Source organism: Pituophis catenifer, unplaced genomic scaffold, assembly GCF_029215685.1.
Source record: "Pituophis catenifer annectens isolate HBS135680 unplaced genomic scaffold, rPitCat1.0.hap2 SCAF_1, whole genome shotgun sequence".
In the NCBI taxonomy this organism is placed as follows: Eukaryota; Metazoa; Chordata; class Lepidosauria; order Squamata; family Colubridae; genus Pituophis; species Pituophis catenifer.
In genome coordinates, this window is record NW_027256881.1 from 240862540 (window position 1) to 240879015 (window position 16476).

The 16476-nt window shown below is 35.0% G+C and overlaps 1 protein-coding gene across 1 annotated transcript in view; it reads right to left on the minus strand.

Annotated features, from left to right (window-relative positions):
* LOC139308574 (NACHT, LRR and PYD domains-containing protein 12-like) overlaps positions 1-16476 on the minus strand; it is a 54626-nt gene that overhangs the window by 18046 nt on the left and 20104 nt on the right. The window contains 1 exon segment of the mRNA XM_070932181.1: positions 4778-4948. Within this exon segment, the coding sequence (XP_070788282.1) occupies positions 4778-4948 (171 nt within the window).

The following is a 16476-nucleotide window of genomic DNA, read 5'->3' on the forward strand; positions in this document are numbered from 1 at the left end:
GTTCCGAAAGTGGGGGGTACCACCCCCTGGGGGATGGTGGGATGCCTTGGGGGGGTGGTAAGAGGCAAGGGGGGCAGCAGGGGGCGCTAGAGGCAAAAGGGGGCTGCAGGGGGGGGGCGTTAAGTGGCAAGAAGGGTGGCCCCCACCCTTTGGCCTGTGCAGTTACCTCCTTGCAAGCAAACAGCAAGAAAAAACAACTCCTTTCAGCTTCAGCATAGGCTAATTAGCCCATTGATTAGATCGGCCTCCCAACTCACAGCTGATTTGCTCTCAGCTGTTTTGCGCAGGGCTCTGCTGCTTGCAGCAAAGAGCTAAATTGCTGGAGCAGATTTTTTTTTCTCCTTGTGCAAATCAAGCTGAAAATGAAACTGGAAGTAAAGCAGGCTGTTGGCTTTGCTGTTTGCTGCAACATTGGAAAATTGGGCAGAGGCAGATTTCTTTTCTTTTTCCTCACCAAAAAAGGTAGGTGCAAACAATGGGAAATTTAGGGGAAAAGAGGAGAGTTCAAGATTTTAAAACACAAAAGAAAAAAAGCTCTATTTAACTAGGGAATTGTAATAAGTGAGATACTATTAATGGTATATTGTGTTGAAAGCAGAAATGGTTAAGTTGTGGTTTGGAGGAATATATGGGGGAAATTATTTGGTTTATTATTATTGGTAAATATAATTAATTGATTTGTAAGAAATTGGATTGCATGGAAATAATTGGAATAGTCATGTTCATATTGATTAATATCTATAAAAGATAGTTATATAACTAATTGATTTATATTAAAATGTTGAATTTATATTAAACAACTGTAATATTACATAATTAACCAAGGTGAGGATGGATATAAAAATAGATGACAATGGGAAGGGGTATAATATAGAATAGAAGGGAAAAATTGAATTTGATTAAGATTAGAGATGAGGATGAAGGGTAATATTGGTTTTTTTAAAAAATAGATGAGGAATAAACATGGCAAAAAGGAAATATAGAAATTGTAAATTTAATTGAAATGATTAAATTTGTGAACCGGCCAAATACCCTATTCAAAGAAAATACATTGTATGTTTGTATGTGTGTTTCTAATTATTGCTATTTATTCATATTTGTTCTCTTTTATTCTTTAAAGTTTAACAATTCATTCTTTATCTTAATATCTTTATATTGGGGTTGCCTTTCTTCCATTTCATCTTTTTTATTGTACAGCCATCTTTCTCCTCAAACCTACCACCTCTCTCTTTTCTTTCCTTCTTACTTTCTCTTCCCCCTTCTTCTCCTCCCTACTTCCTCTTCCTTTCTCCTTCTCCTCCGCTCTTCCTCCCTCTCTTACCATCACTCCTACTCTAATTTCCCTTCCCTTCCTTCCTCCCTTCTCTTCCTTCCCTCTCTCTCCTTCCTTCTTCCATCTCTCTTCTCCTTCCTTCATCCCTCTCTATTGCTGTATTCATTTTCAAATTTATATTTTCCACTATGGAGTCCCCGGTCTTTCTTTCATTTATCAAGTATATTTCTAAAAATTTCCCCTCATCTTTTTAATTATTAGCATATATTTAATCTTATTCCATTTTTTCTATTGAACCCAGTGTAATCATCTTTATCTTTTTTTCCAATTATTTCCTTTTCAATATTATCTCCTTGTTTCTCTTGCTTATCTTATCTTTCTTTTTTTTGCAAGCTAACCAATTCTCTGCTTCTTTATTTCCCTTAAATGCCTCCCTTACTTTTTGAAACATCTCCCTTAGTGTCTCATATTCATCATCCCAATTCTCCATATTTTCAATTTTAAAAGGCTAGGATTTTTAAACTTATTCTTTTCATTTACATATGTGGGGGGGGATACTTTTCAAGGAGCCACAAGGGGAGCTGAGAGCAGAGTCATTCTGACAGTGTCTTTTAAAATTGCTTGGAAGACCCATTTTTTCCCTAACAATAATGGTTTGCATACTTTGGAATAAAACATATACCTGGAAAAAGTACTTGCAAAACTTGGACAGAAGGAAAAGAAAGGCAGGACTGGACTCATTATCAGTAGCTAGTTAGTTCATTGTTATCAGTGACTCCCACTGATTCTAAACTCATTTTAAGACTGGGATTGATGACTACTGAAATTTAAGTATTCAACATTGGTCAGAGGTGACCCCGAGGGCACAGATAAACCTTCAAGTGGCCTCGACAACTCTCAGAAATCATTCCATCTTCCACCATTTGATCAGAGCTGAAAACATTTCTTGGAAGAGAGGTGAAATATCTTAAAAGAAAAAACAAGATCCAGTTGCCTTTTGAAAAAGCACCTTTGGGATACCTTATTCTGTTTTTAGATTTTAAATAGTTAACTTTTGGCTTCAGAAAAGTTTTAAAATACCATATAACAGCTATGCATCACTCCCATTAAATCCTGGGAGGAGAGCCAAACCAGAGCATAGCATCAGTTCTAGATGTCCTAATCACAACCCAAAACTTTATAAAATAGAAAACTCCTTCAACATCAAGGATAAACACAAAGGAAGAACTATCCTGATTCAAACCCCACTTTGCCAGTGAATGCTCCACCACACCTTGTCATTCATTATTGAAGAAAACTCTCTTTGCTCCCCAAGTGGTAGCAATTTTCTGATCTCAACTTGCAATCTGATCTATTTGTCTTTAAGCCCAGAAATTAGAAAATGAGAAAGCTGGTTTGAGGTAATTGCCAGCATCAGTAGCTGTTGAGCCTTCAAATATAGAATCTCCAGTCCCAGATCAGAGGTTGCTAAATATAGAATTTTATGGGAACGAAGAACAGCAGTTACAATTTAGGGACAGAGAAATTGACATAACTGTGTATATTTGGAGGAAGTATTGATAATATTATTCCAACATCAGTAAAAATCGGTCAAAATCTCCTTCTTTTTGGAAATTATAATTGTGATTATATTTAATATATATTGGGAATGAAACAGCCTGTAGTACAGTGGACTAAAGCACACTGTTATTAACAACTACTGCTTGCAATTACTGCAAGTTCAAATCTCACCATGCTCAAGGTTGACTCAGCCTTCCATCCTTTCAAAGGTAGGTGAAATGAGGACCCAGATTGTGGGGGCAATAAGCTGACTTTGTATAAATATACAAAAGTATGAAGGCTATTGCTTAACGCATTGTAAGCTGCCCTGAGTCTCCGGAGAAGGGTGGCATATAAATTAAAGCCAAAAAAAAAAAAAGAATGATTAATATTAAGAAATAAATGGGGATACACCCTGGAAGAGTATAGTTGAGATAGTGGATTAAAAAATAATATGTGGAAAAATAAATTTTTAATAGGCTTGTAGAATAGAAATTGGAGTTAATGGAGGAGAATATGCTGAGAAATCAGCCAAAGAATGAAATGCTGGAAATCAGCCAAATAATAGGTGGAGTAGAGGAGGAAAATGCTATTAATCATCCAAACAAAAAATGCTGTTAATCAGCCAAATAAAAGGGGGAGTTAAGGAGGATAATATGCTGAAAACTCAGCCAAAATATGCTAGGCTGGAAATCAGCAAATAATAGGTGGAGTAATGGAGGAGAATGAGGAGAACATATTGAAGAATAATTATTAATAAGGGGTGAAAAAGAAAATGTTGGGGGATAATTAAAATGAAATGGTAAATTTTGAGATTTCTGTGTAAACATTTAAGAGTATACAGTAACAGGATAGATTGGGTTTAGAAAACAAGAAAAATAGAAAGAAATCTTGATTAATAAATTGAAATAAAAATTGAGTTGTATATATTTTGAAATTAAGATTTGTGGTGATAAAATTGTAAGGTAAATATATAGATTAATAGAATAGATTGTTTTTGTGTTTAATGTTGACGCTAAAAGGAGCAAGGGATAAAAAATTTAGATAAAGCGGTTTTGAATTTCGATTTATAATTGAACTTATAATTGAATATAAAAAGGAAATTTGTTTTAGTAGAAGATTAAGATGTATGATGAGATAATAGAAAGATTAATTAAGATGTTGAAATTTATGTTAAAATTGTTTGTTTTACATTTGTTAAATTAGTGTACTCATTTGTGACCAGATCAAGACTTCGTTCTGGAAAAAAAATTCTGTTTTCCGTTTATGTTGGAAAAAATAAAAAAAAATTACAAAAAAAAATCTCCTTCTTTTGCTCAAGCACTCTTATTTGATTAAGTAAAATGGTTATATCAACTATAGGAAACCATCCAACTGATCACTTGGAATGTAGTTGGCTGGAAAGTCTGATTTGGTGAGTTTCTTTTCTGAGAGAATAGATTAAAAAAAAAACTTGATTAGCAGATCCAATATAGAAAAATATCCCACACTCTGTTAAGTTTTATTTGCATATCTCATTTAATTATTAAGAGCTGTTTTCTTTTGAATGTCCCATGAAGCATCTTTTTTAATATCATTCTTATAGACTGTCAATTTTAAATCTCCTTTGAGGTCCATCTTAATCCCTTATAACCTTCTGAGCTAATCCCTAGGAAGTGGACCCTCCTCCTCGCCAAAAAAATTAGCCCTTCTGCCACATTCTCAGCAGTTAATACCTAATAAAGTATCTGCCCTCAGGAGGAACTCGGAACTCATATCTCCCAGCAAACCATCTTCATAACATTTTGATTATGATATAACTGTAATCTATTTTTCTGCATAATACTCTGAAAGGAACTGCATAATACTCTGGAAGGAACTGAAGAGAATAAGGTTAAATATCACAACTGTAATTGTCTTTCCATAGATATTATTCTCAGAGAAAGCAACACATATCAAACTGAAAAACAAATACTGAACACTCACCCTAGTGTTTCTATTTTACAATCTGGATGTTGAAGTCCATCATACAACAATTCCGCAGCTCTGTCTTCTGTGTCCTCAAGGGACAAGCATAAGTCTTTCAATCTCTGGTTTTTCCTGAAGACTTCAGCAAGATGCCTGCTGCAAGACTCTGTGAAGGACCAATCCTCCAACCTGAAAATATAGCAGATATTGAGAAGAATTACAATGAAATCTTCTGGTTAGCAGTATCAAATATAAAAATAGATGATACAGATGATAATAATAATAATAATAATAATAATAATAATAATAATAATAATGATGATGTTATTATTATTATTATGTTATACATGTTACCACCAACAGCAAATGCCGCCTCTGTAATGAGAAAGATGAGACAGTTGACCACCTGATCAGTGGGTGCAGCAAAATTTCATAAACTGACTACCTACAACGCCATGACCGTGTTGCTAAGATCATTCACTGGAAATTGTGCCAAAAGTTTGGATTTGAGTACAGCAAAAAACACTGGGAACATCAAGTTGAGAAAGTTTTAGAGAATGAGAAACTCAAGATCTTATGCGTGCCGTCGGCCAGGCAATGTCGGCTGGCGACCCCCAGGGGGAGGGCCTTCTCTGTGGCAGCTCCCGCCCTCTGGAACGATTTGCCCCTGGAGATAAGAAGGATATCGGATCTTCGGGTCTTTCGCCGAGCCCTGAAAACTCTTCTTTTCCAGCAAGCAGGGCTGGCGTGAACCCCGCCCCCCTTTTTTAGTTTTTAATGGTTATTAATTGTTTAGTTTTAATTTGTTAATGGGTTTTAATTCACACTGTTTTAATTCGGGCCAAAGTATATAATTCTTTTAATTAATTTTAAATTTTGTATTGTTATGTATTTTAGTTTTGGCTGTGCACCGCCCTGAGTCCACTAGGAGAAGGGCGGTATATAAATTGAATAAATAAATAAATAAATAAATAAATAAATAAATAAATAAATAAATAAATAAAGATCTTGTGGGACTTTAGGATTCAGACTGACAGGCACTTGGTCCACAACACACCTGACATAACAATAGTTGAAAAGAAAAAAGTATGGTTCATTGACATTGCAATACCTGGTGATGCACGGATTGAAGATAAGCAGCAAGAAAAAATCACAAAGTACCGGGCCTTGCAAATTGAAGTTGAGCGACTGTGGAAAAAGAAATCGTGTGTTGTCCCGATTGTAATTGGAGCCCTTGGAGCAATACCCAAAGGGCTACCCTGCTATTTAGAAATTCTAAATTTGCCAGTCTTGAACATTTCGACTCTACAAAAAAACCACTTTACTCGGAACAGCTTACATCCTCCGACGATACCTTAACATTTCCTAGGTCCTTGGTTAGGACTCGAGCTGCTGAGCTATTAACCAGCCTCAAAGGCTGTGAATCTCACTAAAGATTAACCAATAATAATAATAATAATAATAATAATGAAATAAAAGCAATAATTATGGACAGATAATCAACAAATCTAAAGTTAGATATTAACTTTAATATCTAGTCATATAGTTAGATATTAACAATACATTAAAATACCCTATATATGATATATAAATTATGGTCAAAGTAAAAAAATAAGTTGCTGGATTTGGCACATTTCATGTGTGCAGTTGTAATCACAAAAAGGAATTCCAAATAGAATGGAATTCTAAATCAAATTTCCTTTAAAATAAAAAGTTAATCTAAACATTGAAGTACATTCTGAGGGCCACACAAAATGGACTTTGTAGTACCAAAAACATGGTCAAAAACATTGTTATACTTGGTAACTTAGTTATTTTGTATTTTACTGTATTTTTCGGAGTATAAGATGCACTTTTTTACCCCCCAAAAGGGGGTGAAAATTTAGGTGCGTCTTATACACCTAATGTAGCTCTGCCCACCCACTGGCCCCCACCCTTTGGCCTCTGCCTCGCAGCAGTTACCTCCTTGCAAGCAAACAGCAAAGAAAACCAGCTCCTTTCAGCTTCAACATAGGCTAATTAGCACAAGTTGATTAGATCGGCCTCCCGACTCTCAGCTGATTTGCTCTCAGCTGTTTTGCGCAGAGCTCTGCTGCTTGCTACAAGGAAGTAAATTGCTGGAGCAGATTTTTTTTCCCCTTGTGCTAATCAAGCTATGCTGAAACTAAAACTGAAAGTAAAGCAGGCTGTTTGCTGTTTGCTGCAAAGAGGAAAAATTAGGCAGAGGCAAAGGGAGATTTATTTTTCTTCTTTTTCCTCACCAAAAAAGGTAGGTGCAAACAATGGGAAATTTAGGGCAAAACAGGAGAGTTCAAGATTTTAAAACACAAAAGAAAATGACAATGGGAAGGGGTATAATATAGAACAGAAGGGAAAATTGATTAAGATTAGAGATGAGGATGAAGGGTAATATTGGTTTTTTTTAAAAAATAGATGAGGAATAAATATGGCAAAAAGGAAATATAGAAATTGTAAATTTAATTGAAATGACTAAACACTGTTTAAATTTGTGAACCAGCCAAATACTCTGTTCAAAGAAAATACATTGTATGTTTGTCTAAAAAATAAAAAAAACCTTTTTATTAAAAACAAAAAAACAAAAAAGGTAGGTGCATCTTATACTCCGGTGCGTCTTATACTCTGAAAAATACGGTAATCTTATTTTTCTACCTTTTAAATGATGTTTTCAAATTATTGCAGACTTGATTGATTGATAGCTTCTAACATTCCTAAACTGAAATGATAAGTTATAGGATGGGATGTCTGAAAATGTCTTCTGATAAGAGAAAGCTTGTTACTGCTAATTGGTATCTTCTGAACTCCAAATAACTGTTTTCCTTATTAACATCTTAAAATATAGGCCCCTTCTGTTGTCATACTTCATTTTAATGAGGATGTGTAGTATTATGGGATGCAAATATGTATCATGTTGGACTACATGTAACTGATTTCCTATGCAAAGGGGGAGTTACTTTTGTCCTGTCCAATCGCCATTTCTCTTGCATTTTCTTTGATGTCTTAACTATAAAGGTTCTCAAGGTTCCCTTTTTGATTTAGAGGAAACCCTTTTATCAGAATATTCTGAATACCTTGTAATTAAATGGTCTTCCTGTCTTAGTTTGTTTCGTTGGAAAATATGCATGGCCTTCAATTCCCACAATTTGATTAGCTGTCAGCTTTGAAAGCCATATTAGGCCGGAAGCTTCCATGCTGCCACCTTCTCATGTGTGGGAAAGTAGGAGGGGGGATTTAGTAGAGGGGTTTCCTTTAGACTTAGCATTCTTCCTGTCTGTCAAGGTCAGGCCAATTCTGCATCTGGAGAAGGAGTGGTTGGAGTGCTGTCTCAAGATGGGATGGATGGTGATTGGAGCATGTGATCGACTGAGGAGTGAGGGGATGGTTTGGGGTTTTTTGATTTACTGAGGGAAAACCCGGACCTCTCAGATCCCAGATGTGGTTTTCCCAGATGTGCCAGTATCCCTATTCTAGTACATAGAATTTTGGAAAATGCTTGCTTCAGAGTTTTTACTTGGAGTGGGCGGTTTTCTGGAACTCTGACATTAGCATTGTTATAAAATTCTTGTAGCTCTTAATATATTCAGTTCTAGTATTTTGTATATTTTTAAGAAATGTATCGTTTAATGACCTTTAATAAAAGGATTTTGGAGTTAAATGGGATTACAATTTTCAAAATTTGTTCCAATCTACAATGAATTATTTACCAGCATTGCTGAGCAGGAAACATTGCCACCCCATATGGAAAAGGGATTGAATATTTTCATTACATTTTCAACGTTTCACAGAAAAAAAATATTCATTTTCAAATCATTATGGGAGTAATATACTAGTGGCAAAATATCTTACACTAAATCTCAAAGTATGTTGTTTAAGATAAATTTGATATTCTATTTCCTCTGAAATTCCCACTCTATAGAAATGGATTTCAAGAAAGTCCAGTTACCGCCTAAAAAAGCACTTTGGGTTAATTATGACCTGGATGACTGAGAATCTCTAGACTTCCCACTCTATAGTTATTCCTTCATTTAATGATAAAAATTTTGACATGTTCTGGTTATAAATCAGCTGTCAGTAATAAACTATAAATTCCTGTTAATAACCATTATATATTATGGGTTATAACATTTTCAAATAGAGTCATTTTTTAATACTCTTCATTTTCCTCAGTAAAAATAGATGCAAAGTTCAAAAACAGCTTCAGCAACTCTACCTCTCATGTTTCTTCTAGAAGGATTGCATCCTGGGGTGGGTTTTATTTTTTAGGGGATTGCTTTAACTCTCTGGTGCAAATTATCAGCTGGAACTAATAAAGAATATTAGTGTCAATAGAATCAGGGTTACCCATATTTTGAAGCTTCACTGAAGAATGAGATGGTTCACCTTATCTAATATATTTTTATTGATGGGGAGGGGCATAATTGGTGTGTGAAGCTGAAAGACCGAATTCTAAAATGAAGCAGAGTCCAATAAATTAGAAATTCAGATAGGAGGTGTGCAAGAGGAGCAAAATATGAGAAGCACAGTATAGTTTATATAGAGCAATGGTGTGCAAACCTGACTTTTGCTCATTAGCTGATTATTGAAAATTTATTAAAGATCGTTATATTTTTGTTGGTTCAGATAAAGTAGATGGTAAAAGTACATTGATTATATGCCAACAAGTTATTGACAAAGAATTGGTTGTGCTTATCAATGACCTTTAGCACAACCGGGGTGGAGGATGAGAGCCCATCCTTCTGCTGTTTTATTTTTTTTTTTTTTTATTGCAAAAGTTTTACAATTACATTTTCACCCCTTTTTTCACCCCCCCACCTCCCTCCCCAAACTTCCCATCCTCCCTAACCCTCCCTAACCCTCCCCCCCCAGACTTCCCTATTACATACTCATAACTAATAACACTAATATATAAACCTGAACCCATCCCTCCCCCTATATATTTTTCCTCTTTGTCTCTTTACATTAAAATATTTCTAATACATTATTTTCAAATAAAAGCTATTTGATACTTTCTAGTTTGGTATTTGTTCTGAACATATTCTATCCACCTTTTCCATTCCCATTCATAAGTCTCTTGTGAACAGTCTTTTAAATACGCTGAAATCTTCGCCATCTCTGCAAAACTGGCCATCTTCAAAGTCCATTCCTCGATAGTAGGCAAAGCTTCATTCTTCCAGTATTTACCTATCAACAATCTTGCTGCTGTTATCATATACAATATTAGTTTTATTTCACCCCGTGTAAAACCCTTAACTATACCCAATAAAAACAATTGTGGAGAAAATTGAATTTTTTTCTTCAAAACATTCTGCATGACCCACCAAATTTTTATCCAAAAAGCCTTAACTTTCCTACAGGTCCACCATACATGATAATATGTAGCATCCAAACATTCGCATCTCCAACATTTTGGCTGAACATTAGGGTACATACATGACAACTTTTTAGGATCTAAATGCCATCTATAAAACATTTTATAAAAATTTTCTCTCAGGTTTTGCGACTGTGTAAATTTAACATTCTGAACCCAAATTTTTTCCCAAGTTTCCAGCATCACTGGTTCTTCAAAGTTCTGTGCCCACTTAATCATACAATCTTTAACTAATTCCGTTTCTGAATCTCTTTCTAACAAAACATTATAAAGCCTTTTAATATGCATTGGACCTTTCTCTCTTATATGTCTAACCAATTCTTCCTCATGCAACATAATACCAGTTTTTTGGTCCTCTTTCCATCTCATTTGTAATTGATTATATTGTAACCAGGTTAAATTAATCCCTTCGTCCAACAGTGTCTGCAATGTCTTCAGCTGCCATCTGCCCGCATCTGTAAAAAGAACCTCTTTGTATAAAAACCCCCCGAGTGACATTATATTTGTATTCCACAAGGTATGACCAAGATCCAGCCATAGCGGTATTTTATAATCCCATTTGAGTCGGTGCTTCTTCCAAACTCTCATCAAAGAATCTCTGAGTATATGACTTTTAAATACTTTATCAACTTTATCATCACAAAATAAGTAAGCATGCCATCCAAATTCAAGATCAAAACCTTCTGCATTCAACATTCCAGCCTTTTCATTTCCAAACCAGTCACTTGTTAAAGTCAAAGCTGCTGCATCACAATACAACTGTAGGTCTGGGAGTCCAAGGCCTCCTCTTTCTGGAACATCTTGCATAATTTTCAATTTCACTCTCGGCTTTTTCTCGTTCCAGACAAACCTATTCACACCAGACTGCCAGACTTTCAGTTGTTTATCACTTTTAAGCACCGGAATCATTTGGAACAAAAACAGAAATCTTGGCAAAATATTCATCTTAACTGCTGCTATTCTTCCAAGTAAAGACAGTTGCAGCTTTTTCCAAGTCTCCATGTCTTTCTGAACCTCTCGCCACAACACCTCATAATTATTTTGAAACAATTTCATATTTGATTCTGCAACCTGAATTCCAAGATATTTTACCTTAGGTACAATTTCAAAACCTGCCCTCCTTTCAAGCTCATGTTTACGATCTTGTGTCATATTCTTAACTATCATTTTAGTCTTTTTTGAGTTCAGTTTAAAACCTGAAACTCTACCATAGTCTTGTATAATGTCGTTCATCAGGATTATTGATTCCATTGGTTGTGATAGGGTAACAACCAGATCATCTGCAAATGCCTTTATTCTATAATCCTCTTGCCTTATCACTATACCTTTCAAAATTTTTGAGTCCTGTATTGTATTTAGCAAGACTTCCAATGTTAATATAAATAAAAGTGGGGACAACGGACATCCCTGTCTTGTTCCTTTTTCAATTTTAAACTCTGTCGTCAAACTTCCATTAATAATAATCTGTGCTTTTTGCTCTTGATAAATTGCTGAAATCGCCTGTATAAATTGGTCCCCAAAGCCCATCTTTTTTAAAGTCTTTAGTAGAAAGTTCCAATCCACTCTATCAAAGGCTTTCTCCGCATCCAAAAAAACCAGCACTGCAGAAATCTGTTTATTCTTATCAAGATATTCCAATAAGTCTATTACTTGCCTTACATTGTCCTTCATATATCTGCCCTCAATAAATCCCGCTTGGTCCTCATGAATCACTTTTTGGATTACTGGCATCAACCTGTTGGCTAATACCTTCGCATAAATTTTATAGTCTGTGTTCAAAAGAGATATTGGTCTGTAGTTCTCTCGTTTTTTAGGACCAACTTGTTCCTTTGGTATCAAAGATATATAAGCAGTTGTCCAAGATGGGGGTATTTTACCCCCTTGTTGAATATTGCAAAATAAATCTCTAAGTTGTTCCACCATTTCAGCTTGTAAAGTTTTGTAATACACTGCAGTCAAACCATCCGTGCCAGGAGCTTTGGCTGTTTTTAGCTGCTTAATTGCTGCTATTATCTCCTCCTCTGTTATAGGATAATTCATTCTTTCCTTTTGTTGATCAGTAATTTTTGTAACTCTCTTATCCTTTAAATATTTTTCTATAAGTCCATTCTGCACCTCTTCTTTGGCATATAATTTAGTATAATAATCCACAAAAGCTTCTTTAATTAATTTTTGTTGAAAAATTTCTTTCCCTCCAATGTCAATACTATCAATAGTCCGTATACTTTGTTTTTTCCTCAGTGTGTAAGCCAACCATCTGCCCGGTTTATTGGCATTGCAAAATGTATTATGCTTCGCGTATTGTAAACTTGTTGCAACTTGTTCCGCCATAAGCATTTGAAATTGGTCTTTCAAAAGTTTTATAGCACTTCGTATTCTTTCATCTGTTGGGTTTTTAATAAGTAACTGTTCCTTATTCTTTATTTCCATTTCCAACTCAGATCTTTTCTTTTGTCGGAACAGTCTATGTTTAGAATTCATGTAGATAAGTACCCCTCTCATATAAGCTTTACTAGCGTCCCAAACAATTTCAATTGGGGTACCTTTATTCAAATTTCTTTCAAAAAATTCTTTCAAATGCTTTTTAAGTTCTATTGTATTTTTTTCATATCTAAACAAGTTCTCATTTAATCTCCAAGAACGTCTCTCAACCTTATCCATCTCAATTTCTATCCATACAGGGCTATGGTCAGTCAAAGTTCTTGGAAAAATCTTTGTTCTTTTTGTCTTAATAAGTAGATCATTTGACAACAAGATAAAATCAATCCTAGAAAAGGATCTATGTCTATCGGAAAAGAAAGTGTAATCCAATTCATTTGGATTATGTATTCTCCAAACATCTTTTAGTTCCATATCTTCTTTCATATCAAAAAAAGTCTGCGGTAGTCTAATTCTAGACTTTGCCAAGCTCTTTTTGTCTAATTTAGAATCAATTACTCCATTCCAATCTCCCATAAATAAAATAGATCTATAGTCCCATTGCAATATTTTAGTATGTAACATCTTGTAAAAACAATCCTGTTGTTGGTTGGGAGCATAAATTCCAATCAAAAGAATTTGACCATTTGCTGTAAGCAATTCAATTGCTACAAACCTACCATCTTGATCTACTTCTATAACTTTTGCTGTTAATTTTTTATTTACATAAATAACCACACCATTCTTTTTCTGCGAAGTTGAAGATATATAATGTACTCCTAATTTTGAATTTATCAAATATTTCTGATCTTGAGTTGTAATATGCGTTTCTTGTAAACATATTATATCATTATTAAATTGTTTCAAATATGTAAATAGTTTCTTCCTTTTCTGTGCTGAATTCAACCCATTAACATTCCAAGATAAACACTTAAGGGTCATCGGCCTGTTTCTGGAGCGCAGAGCAAAATATTTGAAGTTCATCCAAGAGCTTCGATCTTGCTCCTCCCATAGCTCCACTCTCTTGTGGGGTACTCTTAGCTGCCTTCTTGTCTTGTCTTTCCTGTTGTTGTTGTTGCTTTTGTTTAAGTAGCTTGGATTGAGCTCTAGTTATACGTTGATCTTTAACTTCAGTCAACTGAATCAAATCCAAAATTGGAGAAGAATCCAGCAAGGGCTCACTCAGAAAACCTCCTTCTGCACCTTGCACATTTTCTAATTCCTGCTTAGGCTGTTCTTCCAATTGCCTCTCTTCACTCTCCTTAATCTCCAAAACTGTAGATGTACATGGAGATGGTGTTCTTTCCTTAAGAATAGTACTATAAAAATGTTGTGCCTTCTCCACGGTATTCAATCGATATCCTTCTCCCTTATATCTAAAAATTATCCCAGCTGGTGCATCCCACCGGAAGGGTATCTGTAAATCTTTCAATTCCTTAACAAGAAAACCAAATTCTTTTCTAGCTTTCAGCATTTTAGGAGGTAATTCTTTAAAAATTACAAGTCGTGAGCCCCCCACTTGTACAGAGGTGTGAAAAGATTTTTGGAGGATTTCATTTCTAATTTCTCTCTCAGTAAAGTATATGACCACATCTCTAGGCAGTTGTCTTTGTCTGGCCACCCAAGAGTTCACTCTGTAAATTTTATCTATTTTGTGAAATACCAAATCAGGGTTAACTTGTAAGATCTTAGCCAGGGCTTCAGAGCAAACTTGTCTCAAGTCCTGTCTCTCCTCCTCTCGAATTCCCCGAAGCCGTATGGCAAATTCCATCGCCCGGAATTGTATCATGACAATCTCATCTTCAATTCTCTGCATTTTATTATCAGCTTCTTCAATTTTATAGTCATTATCTTTCATCCTAACATTAACTTCTAATTTGAGTTCTTCAACTTTAAAATCAACTTTCCCAATAAAATTTGCCAGGCCAGACGCCACTTCTGATATTTTTTTGGTCACCATATTTTGATTCTGTTTCACCATATCTTTAACTTCATTAATTTCCTGCAAAAATTCCTCATGTGATTTTTGAAGTTTATGATCTATTTCCTGTTGAGATTCTTGAAATTTTTCATCCAAAGTTTTAGAAATAAATTCTTTTAAATCTCCCACATCAAGTTCTTTTTTCTGAGTTTGTAGCTGTTGAGCAGGGGGAAGTTGCGTTTGATGTTTGTGTGTGGGGGATCCCCCCCCTGATGCCTTCCCTTCCTGCTTCTTTGAAGCCATTGTGCCACGTAAAGCACTTTGGGTTAATTATGACCTGGATGACTGAGAATCTCTAGACTTCCCACTCTATAGTTATTCCTTCATTTAATGATAAAAATTTTGACATGTTCTGGTTATAAATCAGCTGTCAGTAATAAACTATAAATTCCTGTTAATAACCATTATATATTATGGGTTATAACATTTTCAAATAGAGTCATTTTTTAATACTCTTCATTTTCCTCAGTAAAAATAGATGCAAAGTTCAAAAACAGCTTCAGCAACTCTACCTCTCATGTTTCTTCTAGAAGGATTGCATCCTGGGGTGGGTTTTATTTTTTAGGGGATTGCTTTAACTCTCTGGTGCAAATTATCAGCTGGAACTAATAAAGAATATTAGTGTCAATAGAATCAGGGTTACCCATATTTTGAAGCTTCACTGAAGAATGAGATGGTTCACCTTATCTAATATATTTTTATTGATGGGGAGGGGCATAATTAGTGTGTGAAGCTGAAAGACCGAATTCTAAAATGAAGCAGAGTCCAATAAATTAGAAATTCAGATAGGAGGTGTGCAAGAGGAGCAAAATATGAGAAGCACAGTATAGTTTATATAGAGCAATGGTGTGCAAACCTGACTTTTGCTCATTAGCTGATTATTGAAAATTTATTAAAGATCGTTATATTTTTGTTGGTTCAGATAAAGTAGATGGTAAAAGTACATTGATTATATGCCAACAAGTTATTGACAAAGAATTGGTTGTGCTTATCAATGACCTTTAGCACAACCGGGGTGGAGGATGAGAGCCCATCCTTCTGCTGTTTTATTTTTGATGGATTTCAGTAACATTCATTTTTTTATCCTGGAGAGGCTGTGTGACAACATTTGTTCCAGTGACCATCATTCTTTTTCTGCAGCCAATTCCAGTTGACGTTGATGGGGGAAGTAGCAATTGACTTCATGACCCCATAGGGCTGAAAGTCCTCCCTCACCTGTTCAATATTTACTCTTGGTCAAGTTTATCTATCCATTCAGATCTGGTTAGATCATGCAGACAATATGCAGTAATATATCTCAATTTCAAGCTATGCAAGAGATGCTGCTGTTGTCCTTTCATAGTATCTGGAAAATTTAAGAGTCTGGATGGAACAGGCTCAGTTCTAATAGGAATGAAGTGGTTATAGATCTTTGGAACTCCAGGTATTGGGAATCTCCAGCTTCAATATTGGATGGGACTGCTTGACTATTAATCACCTTGACCTGCTCTCACACAGGTACACATCTATTTGCAAATTGGTATTAGTTTATCAAAAGTATAAAATATAAAGAATAATGGAAATAATTGGAAAGGAGGGAAGAGAAGGGGAAGAAGAAAAAGTGTAGAATAAAATGGAAAAGAAAGAAAAAAAGCATTGACTTCTGACTCTCTTTGGCCCAATAGAACATACAACCTCAACTTTTTACTTTTACATAATAATATGTGCTAGACATTTCTATAACAACGAACATATCTAATCACTAAAACCTAAATAAAAAAAAATTTTTTTTTTTCATATCACACGCATAGTCCTGAAAAGGTTTCCAAGTAGAAATAAAATTAATTGTATTCTTTTCTTTAATTAAAGTAGTCAATTTAGCCATTTCTTCTAACTCCATTGCAGCCATTCCTCTATTGTGGGAATCAAAATAGCTTTTCATTTTGCATAGGT